Here is a 15,905-nt window from a genome sequence, read left to right as displayed (position 1 = left end):
CAAACACTCTTTGATTCAGTGATTCTTTATTTGAGGCAGTTTGGGTTCCTCTCAAAGATGCCTCTATTCCTCCCTCCTATAGAATCCTTCTAGAACTCGGATGTAGAGATATGTTTTGTTTTTTTTTTAATAAGGACTCTGTCTTCGGTCTGTATCAGCTTTAGCAAGCTCATCTGTGGTTTCCTTTATGCTCAGGTATGTAAGTCCTCTCTCTCTCTCTCTCTCTCTCTCTCTCTCTCCCCTCCCATTTCAAGGTTGGGTGCCTGTCCATTTCAGCACTTGCCAGCTCCATTGGCGCCACAGTGCCAAAAAGGTAAGACAAGCTTGGTAGCAACAAGAGTTGGCAGATGCTGAAATCGACAGGAAACCCCTCTCCCTCTCTCCCTCTCTCCCTCTCTTTCTCTCTCTCTTTCTCTCTCTCTCTCTCTCTCTCTGTCTGTTTACACATTACTGATTCGGACACTGAGGGGACTGCTGTCACGGACACGCCCTCTGTCCCTCCCCCTCTCTTCCCGATAGCTCTGTTCCAATCTCATCTTCTCGGGGTCCGCCCCTTCGTCTCCACCCCCGCTGCTGCCTTGGTGACGGGGAGATTGGGGGCTCGGAGGCGGGGCTTGTTTGAAGAGAGGTGGGGTCTTGGTTTTGGCCACCTTGTCGAAGAAAGCGAAGTCAGCCACATACTTTCCGGACGGGGACAGAGAGACCACCGGGGGAAACTCGTACCCCCAGAGGATCTCGTCAGGCAGGTAAGAGGTTCGCACCTGGCAGGTCGCGGAGGTCGGCTCTACCGTCGCATTCAGGATCACCAAGAGCTCAAAGTCAGCAAGTTCTGGATCAGTCCAGCCACCGCCTGAGAAACACACACACACACACACACACACACACACACACACACACACACACACACACACACACCCACACACACACACACACACACACACACACACACACACACCCACACACACACACACACCCACACACACACACACACCCACACACACACACACACACACACACACACACCCACACACACACACACACACACACACACACACACACACACACACACACACACACAGGTGAGTGAAGATGTCCCCACACAAAACACGACGAGTGTCCCCCTTTTTCGTTTTCTCGGTACGCCACGCAAGGGCTTATTTTCAGTTTACGACAAATTCTCGTCCGGCTGTTCACCTTTCCTGTAACAGTAGGTTAAAAAAGAATCCAAACTGGTGATCCTCTCATTTCAAAAACAGTTACAGTAGTTTTTACTCAGCCCCTGAGAGGTTAAAAATATCAAAGGTAGTTTCTTTGGGGCCCCGCATGCATGTCTTCTTTCGTTTTGTAACTGCTGCATGAACAAACGTTGTAGCTCATCTTAAAAACCCACATCCTGATTGAAACTGAGAATCTGTTGAAAGGGTTGCACTATTTATACGATAGGCAGTGTAGGAGAACGGAGAGGCCTACATTAAACGCGCTCTTACACATACCAAGAGTCACTGTCTTTTACGTGAATTGTTATCGTATTCACCTCAACTTTTAAATACAGAATGTACATACACTCCCTTGTCCACATACCATTCACTCAAAAACACACACAAACACGTACGCGTACACACACATACAGACACACAAAGACACACACAAACACACACACACACACACCTGCATCAACATCCCACGCTCAGAGTTAGATTTGTCATCTGTAAAAACATCCCTTCCTTCCTCTAACCCAGACCTAATTTTGTGCTGAACAAAAACACACACACACACACACACGCACACGCACACACACACAGAGTTTCATAACCCACACACATACCACACAAGCACACTTACTGGTATGAGTGCAGTTCTATGTACTCATACATTCTTATCTACCAGTTGTTACAGACACACACACACACACACACACACACATACACACAAACTGACTTGTACATGCTTACACTGCACAATGTTCTTAGAAACTGGTTCCCTACTTAGGAAACGCTACACACCTAGTTAAGAATACATGTGCAGCTAAAACCTTTATTTCTCCGTATTCATTTGAACACATCCACAGTGCTCCGCGTTTCTGTATGCATATTTTTGCAGGAATAAACAAACACAGTCATACACACAGACTCCCGAAATGGCCTCATTCACATACACTCTGCCCCACAAAAAGAAATGTTCACATATTCATACAATCACACACTGACATACATTTACCATCCCACAAAGACTCATTCACACAATTAATTCATATGCTCACAGGAAACAAAGACACACACACACACTCCTTCTCTCTCTCTCTCTCTCTCTCTCTCTCTCTCTCTCTCTCTCTCTCTCTCTCTCTCTCTCACAGACACACACACACACACACACACACACGTGTGGCGTACACACACACACACACATACACACATATACACATACACTTTTTGTTTTATCAGTAGTAACAGTACTGATAAAACCGGGACTTACTTACCCCAGAAAGATATCAATGCATGCACACTAACAAACACACACACACACACACTCACGCACACACACATTCTTTCTAAAACATCTATTCACATATAGTCTTCCCCACACTTTCACATACAGAGAGAGAGAGAGAGAGATGGAGAGAGAGAGAGAGAGAGACGGAGAGAGAGAGAGAGAGACAGAGAGAGATGAAGAGAGACGGAGAGAGAGAGAGAGAGAGAGAGAGAGCTTTACTTGTGGTTAAATGTGGTTCAAGCTCAGAAATTTGGGGACTTTTGTGGTGAGATGTTTTTCTCATTTTCTGTCAGTTCTCAGCCTCTCTTCAAAGTCTCATACTCAAGCACAATGTCACACTGACGTGTATGGGACCATGGAATCATTTTAAAATCATAAATTTACATATTGAGCTAATGTAAGCCACACACACACACACACACACACACATGCACACCACTACCATTCAATTTGGTAGCAAGCAGCGTACATCCAATTATGTCCTCACCTAAAAAAAAAAAGGATACCCTGTATGTCAGATTAATGTATGATCCCCTGTAAGAACACAACATTGCACAAACGTGTGCATTATGAGAACACACTGCATATGTAGCTCTAATGGTGAGCTATTAGAGATTAGAAAGCATTAGAAACTGGAGATTAGAAACGATTAGTAATTGGAGAGTTCTATGAACCGCAGTACGGTACCATATAACGTTACCGCGGTGAATTACACTTGAAGAAGTCTGGCTTAACTACAGACACTAATAGCGACAGAAAAAAAAAAAAGAAAGAAAGAAGAGGAGATTATTACTGACAAAAAAAAGATAACAAAAAATGGAAGACAGAATGGATAAATATTTGAGGAGAGAAGACAGTTATGGCAGCGGTATGTATTCCCTTTGAGCTTAGGTAAGTCGTTTTATAGTCTGACAAAGGAGGAAGAGCTAAAACTCTTGTTGTAATCATGGTGGCAGTTTCCAGAGCGGTACAACAGCTGGTTTCTGTTATGGGGCAATAAGGTGTGATGTGCAATGTAAATGCTGTCATGCAATTCAGCACTAGTTGCAACGCAGTGGTTTCTATACCAACACAGTCAGCATATATTGGATTGTGCTAAAGGACAGGGGAGAGAGAGCAGAGATGAGAGATGTTCTGTTCTAGTCATATCTACAGTACAAAGTCAGAGAGTCAGACAGACAGACAGACACAGAGAAAGAGAGAGAAAGAGAGACACAGACATACACGCAGACAAACAGACAGAGAAAGAGAGAGAGAGAGAGGACAGAGAAAGAGAGAGACAGAAAGACAGACACACAGACAAACAGAGAGAGAGAGAAAGAAAGCAAGAGACAGACAGACAGACACTCGCACAGACGAACAGACAGAAAAAGAGAGAGAGAGAAAGAGAGAGAGAGAGACATGCAAAGCACTGAAGCGTGAGGACAACATGTGATGGTTTGAAGCGTGTCCTCACAACATGGCACCATTTTAACAGAGAAAAATGACTACAGTGTATACAGGGCAACACATGCAATCCTAGTGCAAACGCACAGCAGTCTGCAGCTTCAGTTCACTGTAGCTCCATCACCTGCTGCACACTGCACTGTTTACCTCTGTGAAAGTCACAGTCACAGAAGAAAATGAAAGACTAAATCGTATTGCCTATGTATTGCTTTAGTTTAGGTTTCTGTTTTGTGTGGTTAATACATACACATATAAATGTACATACACATACACATATACATATAAGTGTACATATAAATGTACATATACATATACATGTACATGTACATGTACATATACATATAGATATATATACATATACATATATATTTTTTTTCTTTTTCTTTGTTTTAGTGCAGCAGTGGTGCAGTGTTTCTCCGTGCGACTCAGAGGCCCAGCAGTGGCAGGGCAGGGCAGGCAGAGCAGTGAGTGAGGTAAGAGAAGAGTCTGGATGTAATGGGCCCTGTCTGTCGTTAACGTGGCCCAGGGTTCAGAGCAGCAGTAACAAGATCTCAGGCCCTCATGTCAGCACCCAGTACTGAGCAGCTTTGTGTCCTAATGAGACAGCCTGGCAGACTAGCCAAAATACATTCCACAGAGAGAGAGAGAGAGAGAGAGAGAGAGAGAGAGTGAGATGTTGTACCAACATCTCCCCCCATTACCAGCTACCCCTCTTTTCTAAAAACAGCATGTACCCAAACCCACACATACACACACACACACACACACACACACACATAATAAACAACCCAATTGAGCTACTAAGCCACCATAAACCACAGACACTACTGACCGACTGTCCTGCCCCAACTGGACACAGTCTCAACACCTCCCCCCCCCACCCACCTCTCTAAACCACGACACAGAGCTTCCCCTGTTATTTTGAGGGAATTAAATTAGCCTTTTAGCTGCAAGACATGTTCCTCATGAACATCCGTCGATATCTCACAGATCCGCTCTTTACATCGCAACAATTTACCCACAATTCTTCTGAAATTAAATTATCCGTCTGCCCCCTTCTTCTTTATTTATTTATTTTTTTTGCTTCTGTCATCTCCAGCCTCTTTATCTGACCAACAAAACAGATTCCCTCTTTTTACACAATCTGGATGAATACCAATCTAGAAGCCTCTAGAGCTCACACTATCCTGCCCTCTACCCATAATGCCAGTATGTGACCCCCCCCACCCCCACCCCAGCCCGCCAGACCTTTTTGTTCCAGACGCCCTAAATATCCTCTTGCTTCTTTCTTCCCATTCACTGTCCCATCCGCATACACGGAGCTTCACTTTCTTTCAGCTCTGCTCTTCCTAAACAACAATCACTCAATCTTCCAGACCCCCCCCCCCACCTCCCGCTCCCTCCCTATGTAAACACAGCCCTTCTGTTTGCCTCCACGACTACAGTACCGTCCCCCTGCCTGTTTCAACTGCGTCTACAAACCAATATCCGCTCGCTTCATCTCGTTCCCTCTGTACGCGGCCGACAATCTCACACACACACACGCATACACACACACACATACACAGACACGCGGTTTCGTACCCTTGGCGGCCCAGGCTCGCAGCGGGCTGCTGTCGTCGATAACGTGGTAGAAGGTGAGGGGGAGGATGAGGAAGGGGCTGTCGCTGGAGGTGTCCACCTGGAAGACCACGTTCCTCTGGTCCAGACGAACAGTTTCACCCTCCTTGGTCAGGGAGGTCTGGAGCAGCTTACCTGTCACCTGACAGAACACGACGAAGCGTGCAAACTTTTGTCACCGACACGGAAAACGGTCACATGACATGTCATGTTCGTGTGTCACATGCAATACAACATTCACATTCACATAACACTCAGACATTGACAAGTACATTTACGAAGTGTACACACTGTTAACCATATACACAGATAGATAAGCGTTACATGCTAACAATTGACCATGTGCTCAGTTAAGTGTATGTAACACGCAAGCTCGTAAGTAACGCCAATCCTTACACACACACACACAGACACACACACGCGCACACACACACACACACACACACAAACACGCACAAACACACACACACACACACACACAAACACACAAAAACACACACACACACAGACACACACACACACACACACACACACAAACACACACATACACACACACACACACACACACAAACACACAAAAACACACACACACACACACACACACACACACAGACACACACACACAGAGACACACACAAACACACACACACACACACACAAACACACACACACAGAGACACACACAAACACACACACACACACACACACACACATACACACACACACAAAGCGATGCGTACCTGGCACCCAAGGAGCAGACTCTTGCGCATGTTGGCCACGCGGATCATCAGACACGGCCGACCCTCGTGATTGGACACCACGGCGTGCTGACTGAACTTCACCGTCTCCCCGCGCTTCTTCGGCCGCGCCACCTGCGTGACATCACAGACCAGTTTAAACCAATCACAGCCGAGACACTCGGGCACCCTGTCAGTCAATACAGAAGCCAAATCAATCAGACGCGTAGCTGTTTAGTCCTAATAATGAAAAATAACGATCATAGGCCCTAGATCATGGACCTGTCAATAAATTCTTTATAAAGTGCTTATAAATAATCACATAAAAGTTGTATAAACCTTTTTTTTTCTCTAACTAACAAACAACTGAACGGTCACTGGGTTCCCCCTTTTTATCTGACGTTTCTGTTCATGCATTTAACATCTCAGAGAATCGGGGGCTTGGGACAGCCGTCTGAATTCCTGTCTGAGCCGCGAGAATTACGCGGCAGGCCTCAACGCAGACGCGGCCTGTTCGTATCCCGTTTCACGTCAAAACGAACGCGATGTAACGCTACGTCAGAGGGTCCGCTCCGTCGCGACTTTAAGAGCGTCCCTCCCGAACCCGGACGCCACCGCCGTTTTCCCCGTCCCTCTCCGACCAATACCTTGGCGAGGAAGGTTCCGGTGATGAAAATCTCCATCACCATGGTGATGACGAGCTGCACGATGAGGAGGATGATGGCCACGGGACACTCCTCGGTGATGCAGCGAAAGCCGTAGCCGATCGTGGTCTGGGACTCCAGCGAGAACAGAAATGCCCCAGTCAGCGTCTGTACCTGCATGACACACGGCGTGTGGTTGGATGGAGGATCAAACTCTGAGGGGGGCGGGTGGAGACAGGTAAGAGGGGAACACAGGGGTCAATTGATTAAGACAGTCACCTTGTCAGACCTGCACGCCACTCTAAGCAGTTGTTTTTGAAACGCGTCCTACTCGGATTGAATCCCTCTTAATTCCGGAATGCTCCATAGAATTACACTGTGTTATTCCGGAATGCGCCATAGAATTATACTGCGTTATTCCGGAATGCTCCATAGAATTACACTGCGTTTTTCGCAACTGTAATATATTCTACATAAGTTCCCAGACAATAGAACTTCACAAAGCAGAATACGTCTAATGCTTTAGGGATATTCCATTCAGGCATAAAAGATCCTAAAATAATACAGTTCAATACTTTCTTTTATAACACAATATAATATAACGTAAAATGATAATAAATAAAACATTAAATAATAAAACATTATTAAAATTCCTGTGGAAAAATATTGTGATGAATAAACAAATTGTCTGGGTAAGGCGCATCAGTCCTGGCCTGCAGGTGGCCAAGATCCAGTTACGTAATTTCATGCAAAACGTGGACTTTGCAGTAGAAAGAAAAACACACCTACATACATACCCGCAAAAACATACAGACATAACAAAACACAAAATTAAATTATAAATTTCTCTCTCTCTCTCACACACACACACACACACACACACGCTCTCTCTCTCTCTCTCTCTATCTCTCTCTCTAATTCTCTATCTTCTCTCACCTAGAAGGTCTCCATGGACGAGGGCGACCAGGTACCACAGAACACCAAAGATGAACCAGGTGCCGGCGAAGGTGGCAGAGAAGAGGAAGAGCTTATAACGCCACTGCATGTCCAGAAAGGTCGTCCAGAGGTCGCGCAGGTACAGAGCGCCCCGCCCACTCACGTGTTCGATCCGCACGTTGCTCCGCCCATCTTTGGAGAGAACGCGACGTCGCCTGCGCAGCGCCCCCAGCCCCCCGGCTGGGGCCCCTCCCCCACCTAACAGCGGCTTCAGCACGTCCGTCTGCGTTTGGGAGTGACACACCTTCTGAGGGGAGGGGCTACGTGAGGAAGGCGGAGTTGCTGACGTCATGGCTGAGAAAAAAAGAAAAAAAGAACCGGGGAGACAGGCAAAGTGAAAAAGTGCTGAAAACTCAAACACACATTCACACACGCTAGCACACACACACACACACATATGCATTCACACATACATTTGACCCTACTCAGTATCACACTGAACAATTTTGGAGAAGTTAACATCATGTATCTCAGTTTTTATTTAAAGGACGTGATGGCTGTTATCTGTGTTTTTCTTAGCAAAGCACACCAGAGGGTTCTCTGGATTCTAAATGATCAATGTAAACCTATAACAGTTCTTGGTTCCCCTGAATGTGATGCACTGTGGATCACTTCAGTCACAATTAACAGTGATCATATCATAACCAACTTCAAAAAATGAAAAGGCCTAAACAAACAACAAATTGATGGTGTGTGTGTGTGTGTGTTAGAGAGAGAGAGAGAGAGAGAGAGAGAGAGAGAGAGAGAGAGAGAGAGTGCATGTGTGTGTGCACGCATGCCCGTGCGCATGTATTTGCATCTGTGCATGTGTGCATGTGCCTGTGTGTGTGTGTGTGTGTGTGTGTGTTTGCACCTCTGTGTGTGTGCACACGTGTGTATGTGTATGCACACACGTGTGTGTGTGTGTGTGTGTGTGTGTGTGTGTGTGTGTGTGAGAGGGCTACACATGATGTAGAAGACCGGAGAGGACAACGTGAGGTCCATGTTGAGAGCTCTGAACAGTGCAGTGCCGAGGCGAGAGAACACGAAAAAGACTGGAGGTCTCTATCCCTGAACACACAAGCACATCCTGTGCCCGTTTCTGGGCTGGTGGCCGGCCGCTTCTGTCCCTCTCTGGCCGCGTCTTTTAAATGAGCGCTCCTTTCATTCAAAGCAGCTGCCTTTTCACGCTAAAAGCTCTCCTTTCAGACCGTTTGGGCAGCTGGCATCCCCCCCCCCCCAGTTAAAAAAGCCCTCTTGTAACGCTGACTCACTCCCATGTCACAGGGACTTGGTCAGGATGAACACAGACAAGGGTGACTTATTCTCCATCCGCAGGTTCCAGAAAAGCCCCTCACACTGGGAATTGCTGATGAGGGGGATAAGAGGATAAAAAAAAAAACAGAAAGAAAGAAAAAGAGGGAGAAAAAGAGAGAGAGAGAGTGAGAGAGAGAGAGAGAGAGAGAGAGAGGGATGCATGCTTTATCACGTTCTATCATCATCATCCTTCTCTTTTTTTTTTTGCGTTCCTCTGTCCATCCTTTCATCCACGTACACTCCTTTTCAGTTTCTCAAGCTTGTACCCACGGGGAATACGAACACCTTGCCAGCGAGGCAAGTGTTCATTGTCCCCTCGCCGGGCGGAAAATCGCAGCTTCCGTAGAATCGCTCGCGCTAAACGCAGCTTCACGCAGGTAATCTATCAAATAGTCCAACCGTTCCGCACCTTCGTTGACTATTGTCAGATTACCCTTTTCAGACTGGGCTGTCTTTATATGAGCTGTGTTAGAGATGTTGTGTACACAGTGTGTGTGTCATTTAAGTAAATTGCTGTAATAGACTGTTCTTTTACATTATGTCTAATAGCAACTTGGCAATTACACAATGTGAATAAATGGCGGCTTTAAGGTAGATACTGACTCCACATTAAGTCTGTCACTGAGATTAATTTGTTAACACGTAACGTCTAATAGCAACTAATACGAAACAGCATCTTTTGAACTGTTCTGGTAAGAGGTCCGTTAGCAACAAAGTGGTAAGAACTGTAAGGTGTTTGTGATAGGACAGAAGGAAAGACAGCTGTATACAATTATGGTTCTGTTTCGGGGTTCACAATGAAAAGTGAATCCCTTCATCACAAAAATTGTTCTCTCTCTCTCTCTCTCTCTCTCTCTCTCCCTCTCTCTCTCTTTCTCCCTCTCCCTCTCTCTCCCTCTCTCTCTCTCTCTCTGTCTGCATGTCCCTCTCTCTTGTGTAAACATCTGACTCTGTCCTTTAGTTTTGCACAGCTTCTGTTTTCCGGAACCAATAAAACATAAACTTATAGAACAAAAAGTAGGGGCAAATGAGATTTGACATGGTCTCTTCATTGACCCTGCCCCTCCCTCTTCTCTCTAGCTCTCTCTCTCTCTCTTTAAAAGACTATATGCTGACCTGCGATTGGACGGAGGTCACATTTTATCAGATGGTTAAAGACGATACATTTCAGTTTATTTACTTGGGCGTGCGGAGTTCAAAAGCTCCATGATGTTTACAGCAGTAAAATTAAAACATTTTTGGATTATCTCCCTTTGTTGATGTAAAAGGGTATCAAACATCCCTCTCACTACACCTTCTTCCCACTCACTTGTACTCCACTCTTGTCCTTCCTTCCTCTCTCTCTCTCTTTCTCATTCTCTCTCTCTCTCTCTCTCTCTCTCTCTCTGTGCTGGAGCTCATACTGAGAACATGAATAGGTATCTGTCTAGCTCACTGTGTTCTGAATACTAACACAAACAAGGGGGAGGAGGCGGGGCTTCTCGTACAGACACGTGTGATAGGCTGAGTGTACACACACCTGACCTCTGACCCCTACTGAGTAACCCACCAACAAGCGTGCACAAACACATACTGTACACAGATTTATCGGATCGCAGATAATAAAACAGAAATATCAAGGCTAGAGATTTGACGGTACCAACATGTTAAAAGTTGGGGAGGATCAGATAAACTTTCCATTATTCCTCTCCGTCGAGTTTACTTACTCTCTTTGTCCTCGATCTCCCTCTCTTTTTTCTTTCTCTCCTCCCACTACCCCTTTCTCTCCCTCTCTCCCTCTCTCTCTCCCTCTCTCTCTCTCTCTCTCTCTCTCTCTCTCGGTCTCTCACACTCTCTCTCTCTCTCTGTCCAGTATGCACAAGAATCCTTTGTTTGGAGTAGAGATGAAAGAGACAAAAGCCACCATTGAAAAATACGAGTGAGAGAGAGAGAGAGAGAGAGAGAGGGCGAGAGAGAGAGGGCAAGAGTGAGGGAGAGAGAGAGGGCAGGAGAGAGAGAGAGAGTGAGAGAGAGAGAGAGAGAGAGAGAGAGAGGGTGAGCGAGAGGGAGAGAGAGAGAGAGAGAGAGAGAGCGAGAGAATGAGTTTAAACTTGTGTGTGTACGAGTGTGTGTGTCTGTACATGTGAGTGTGTGTGAGGGACAGAGCTGAAGAGAAAGAGAAAGAGAGAGAGAGAGAGAGAGAAAGAGAGAGAGAAAGAAGGAAGGATGTAAACGATGGATTGAAAACAGATCAGTAACAAAACATACTCATCAGTATTCCACAGTTGTACATTCTTTCATCCTTGTCGTCAGTCCAACAAAATCCTCCACCAACCTCCTAACAACCTTTCGACAACGCTTATAAGACCTTTTTTAATCAAATACACATTCTAAAGCAATCCAGAATCCCTTCAGCGAAAATAATAAATCTTCACAGGTGTACAGAACAGTAAAACCTGGACCTGTCTCACTGCGTATTCTGCGTATTCTGCGTCCCCCCAAAAATGAGTTTTTCAAAAATTGTTTACAGTATTGTGAATGTGACTTGTTGCACAGACACCTAAGGAACAGCCTCGGTGCTTCTAATAATATATGTTTTCAAGGTAAAACAACCGTACGTATCTCAGTCATTGTATTAAAGATGTTCTGTTTAGTTCTCTTTTCTTGGGCAACACACGTGCTGTAGCCGTTGCCAGCGATTAATTTTATGAGATTTTCTAGGATTTCGCTCGACATAGCGTAGCTTCCATTCATGATATTTCACTGAATAGCACCACATAGGAACCACAAATACAGTACGTACAATCTTATTGGACGGAGATCTCTAAGTGTCCAAGGTCATTGGGTGGCTCCTTAAAAATGTCTCATCTTATTGGTCGACTCGCTGTTTGAATGTTAATGTTTTGTACTCTTTAGTTTTTTATACCGCAGTGTGAGTCTCTCTCTTTCTCTCACACTTCAGGGCGTCTTATAAGGTTCCCTGGATTAGGCCAGCCAGGGACAGAGGAGGGGGGAAAAAAAAGAAGAAGAAATCTAAAACGTTTCTCAGACTTTGCCAGTTCTTATGTTAGCCAGATAAAGCATGGAGTCATATCAGATTGGGTCAGGTAGAGAAAAGAGAAAAGAGAAAAAAAAAGAGGAGCCCACACAATGTTGGGACTGTCTCCGACAGTGAGAATTTCTCACTACCCGACAGAGTTACATTTGTGTGTAGGCAAGTAACTGACTGTGTTTTGGGTTTTTTTAATTGGTTTTATCGCATTTTTTAGTCCTCTGATAGCTAGTTCAGGTGTGTGCGCATGTGTGTGTGTGTGTGCGTGTGTGTGTTATAAGTGCACTTAACTCACTGCAATAGATGTGAAAGTGTGACTTTCTGAAAGTACAGAGTGCCCAATCCATGTCCCTGCATGAACACCTCACGTAAGCTTTGACTTGGAAGTTCCAATTTCTGTTGTTTCATATCTCAGTGTATTCAAATCATCTAAGTCAAGGCTAAATATTATACCTCCCCTCCCCCCCCCAAAAAAACCCACACACTATTCACCACTTTGCATTTTCCATAATCAACGCTGCAATCTACATTAATGCAATATCAGAGAATTTACGCGCGTAGAGAACAGCAGTGCTCAAATAGAGGAACCATCAGAGAAGTTGAAAAAATAATAACAGTAATAATAAAAGCTCGGAAATCTTAATTACTGCCCAGTTTTCCTCTCTCAAAACCTAAATACGACTTATGCTCCTCCAACCTTAAATGAACAAATGTTTCCCTTACAAATGTCCCAAAGGTCCATATTTTTTCAGTACTCTCACATCATCTGTCAGTTTCGTTATGCTGGAGCATCTCTCCTGAGGTTACTGTTCCGGCAAGCAGTCACTCATAATCAGTCTCTCCGAAAAGCTACTGATTTAAAATGGAAGGCCTAGCCAGAGAATGACTTCATGTTGTTATTATAATGTCCACTCCACTAGCACATTAGAGCTAGGAATACTAGTAGAAAATTGTTATTGGTTGTGCAAATGCGTATCAGAGGTGGTCTCTGCTGTGAAGGAACTTAAGTCCAACAAATAACTGATTTCTGGAATCATCTGTTAGGCCCAAATGATGATTAAGCGTTTGTCGAGTGGTTTTAGTTCTACTAAATTACTTAAAACGTTGGTTTTAACTTACCTTCTTGACGGAATTTGCCGGTTGATTTTCGTAAGGAGTAATTTTGAACGTTTCTAAATTAATTTCTGAACTTCTAGAATCATTAGATATCAAGTGGATGATGACGGAATCCTGATCAACGTGGAAATTATCACGATAGAAAGCAACGCGTTGTTGACAATGCTGTCAACATGTCCACCACGCCAGAGATGACATAGTTGACTTGCTTTTACATGGATCTTCGTCCCTACATTCTTGTGATTAAAAAAAGTATTGAGACTGTTAATTATTGCTAATTACAGAGAAAAAATGTCACCAGACGAGGTATCTAAATAGAAGTTAACACGAAATTGATCAATGGCTCGAGTCAGACTTGAGTGTCAGTCTGTACCGGTCCCGCTCGGATGTTACCGATTTATTATGTAATGAGATGAGCGATATCTTTGCTGTCTCTCTCTGTCTCTCTCTCTTTTTCTCAAGTGGTGAAAGTTTTCAGATGGTTTATCGACACGTCGAAACGAAGTGTTTCTCCCCTCGTTTTCGCTCTGTCTTTCATTCTAACGAAAAAAAATTTCAGTCACTCTCTTTCTCTGTCTCAGGACCTTTTAATTCATTAATTCAGTTCCCCGCTCCTCCTCCCACCCCCTCTGTCTTTCTCTCTCGCTCTCTCTCTCTCTCTCTCTCTCACACACACACACACACATTTTCCCTCTGTTCACTGTAGCCTACTGTAAATAGATCCCTTGTTGAGAACTCCTCGACTGTTCAACCTTTGTAAACTTCTCGTGTTAATGTAGACAAGTTGTAATGCACTGTTACATACCGCCTTCTTGTTTGAATAGGAGGTATATCCTACGCATATTTCAAGTTAAAATGATACACTAGGTAATGGATTACTTTCACGGCTCTGAAATATTAACGAATTTTCGTGCATTTCAACGACAGAATGTAGACATGGCTTTGAGGTCGTGCCGTGCCCGCCTTCAGTAAGAGTATCACTGCAGCGCACGTGCACAGCCTGAAAGGGATGGGAGGTGCAGGTCCATACGAGAGCGTAAATGACAAAAAATTATTTTGTGCAGCAACAAATCAGCCTATTATTATTATTATTATTATTATTATTATTATTATTATTTCTTTTGCTTAAACTGTTCACCCCCTTCTCGGCTTCAACGTCTTTCGGTCACATTTTGAGTGATTTCTCAACTTAGAAACAGATTTGGGCCGCACAAGACACTGGAATGTAATCTGCCGAGTGTTACGGTAACCTTTACCCTTTTGAAGAGAAAAAATAAGCAAGAGAGGAGGCATCTGACCTCATAACAAAACGCTCTGTGCTTGCAAAGGAGAATTTTCATTTAGTGTCCATACACTAGATATTACTCCTGTGAGCGTAAGTTTATGGTTCTCAGAATGTTAAAAGAAGCCGCTGTCATCGTATCCCCCATGTGAAGTTTGTTTTGGCGGGAGCTGAATTTACAGCGTGCCTTGGTGAAGTATGTTGCGCAGAGTGGAGGCATGAATGTCCTCGCGGACGCTCATACAATAAGTTTGCGCTGCGAGACATTTTGCTGGACCCCTTTCACACGCGCATCAATCTCGAGGCCCCTCCCAACTGCCAGCGCGTGTTGTTCCTCAATAGTGTCAGGTCCTGCTGAGCGCGGAGTTCCCTCGTCCGGGCACGGGGCCCCGGGAGGATGTGTGTGTGTGTGTGTGTGTGTGTGTGTGTGTGTGTGTGTGTTTTAAAGAAAGACAGAAAGTGAGTTCCTTGCGTTTTAAGGGAGAATGGTTCAAATCGGAAGGAAAGAAATGAAAAGCAATGGCATGAGGTTTGTTTTGAGATTTGTCTTTTATAAAATGGCGTGAGTAGTAATCAAAAAGTAAAGTAAAAAAGACCTAAGCAAATTAATTAGCCGTTACTACAAGGTAGTGTACGACTGGAACACATCTTCAAAGAGACATCAAATAGCCCTGAATTGTGTATCAGCAAGGAGCGCAGTCGAATGAGAAGGAAAGAAAACATTCAAAGGAAGTAGAAGAAAGCACAGGATAGAGTGATGAAATGAGAGAGGTGAAAAAGTGAGCAGGTCAGAACACTTCTTGGCTTGACGCAGCTACGTCGGAAGAAGTTTCTTCCCCCTCTCCTTCCCTCTCTTTGTTGATGCTTCTCTCTGGCAATGCATTCCGTTTGTTTTTCCGTCACATGGTCCCCACCCCCCCCCACCCCCACCTCCACCCCCACCTTCACTTTCTCTTGTTCTACTTCCGTCGCCCCTCTCTGTCTGCCGCCCCCCCCCCCCCCTCCCCCGCTCTCTCTCTCTCTCTCTCTCTCTCAAGCTGTCGCTGCTCTGGCTCGGTGGAACACACTCAACACACACACCCCCCCCCCCCCCCCCCCCCCCCCCCCCCAAACTCAGTTTAAGCCCCACACACACACACACACACACCTTAGACCACTTTGAGAAGAAAAAGAGTGTTGAGAAAGCAGATGAGAACATCACACACTTCCATTCATGTTCCCTTGGCAAAACATAAGGTACACTGAAA

General features: G+C 44.9%; 1 protein-coding gene across 1 annotated transcript; it reads right to left on the bottom strand.

Annotated features, from left to right (window-relative positions):
* Window positions 1–440: 440 nt before the first annotated feature.
* On the bottom strand, window positions 441–8,225 carry kcnj10a (potassium inwardly rectifying channel subfamily J member 10a). The gene is made up of 5 exons (XM_030780121.1): window positions 7,874–8,225; window positions 6,941–7,152; window positions 6,297–6,428; window positions 5,521–5,698; window positions 441–850 (listed from the first exon to the last, which is right to left on the bottom strand). The coding sequence occupies exons 1-5, from the start codon at window positions 8,223–8,225 to the stop codon at window positions 441–443; spliced, it is 1,284 nt and encodes a 427-aa protein (XP_030635981.1).
* Between the last annotated feature and the right edge of the window lie 7,680 nt (window positions 8,226–15,905).

This window comes from Chanos chanos, chromosome 7 (genome assembly GCF_902362185.1).
Source record: "Chanos chanos chromosome 7, fChaCha1.1, whole genome shotgun sequence".
Taxonomy (NCBI): domain Eukaryota; kingdom Metazoa; phylum Chordata; class Actinopteri; order Gonorynchiformes; family Chanidae; genus Chanos; species Chanos chanos.
This window is presented reverse-complemented; position numbering and strand designations above follow the sequence as displayed.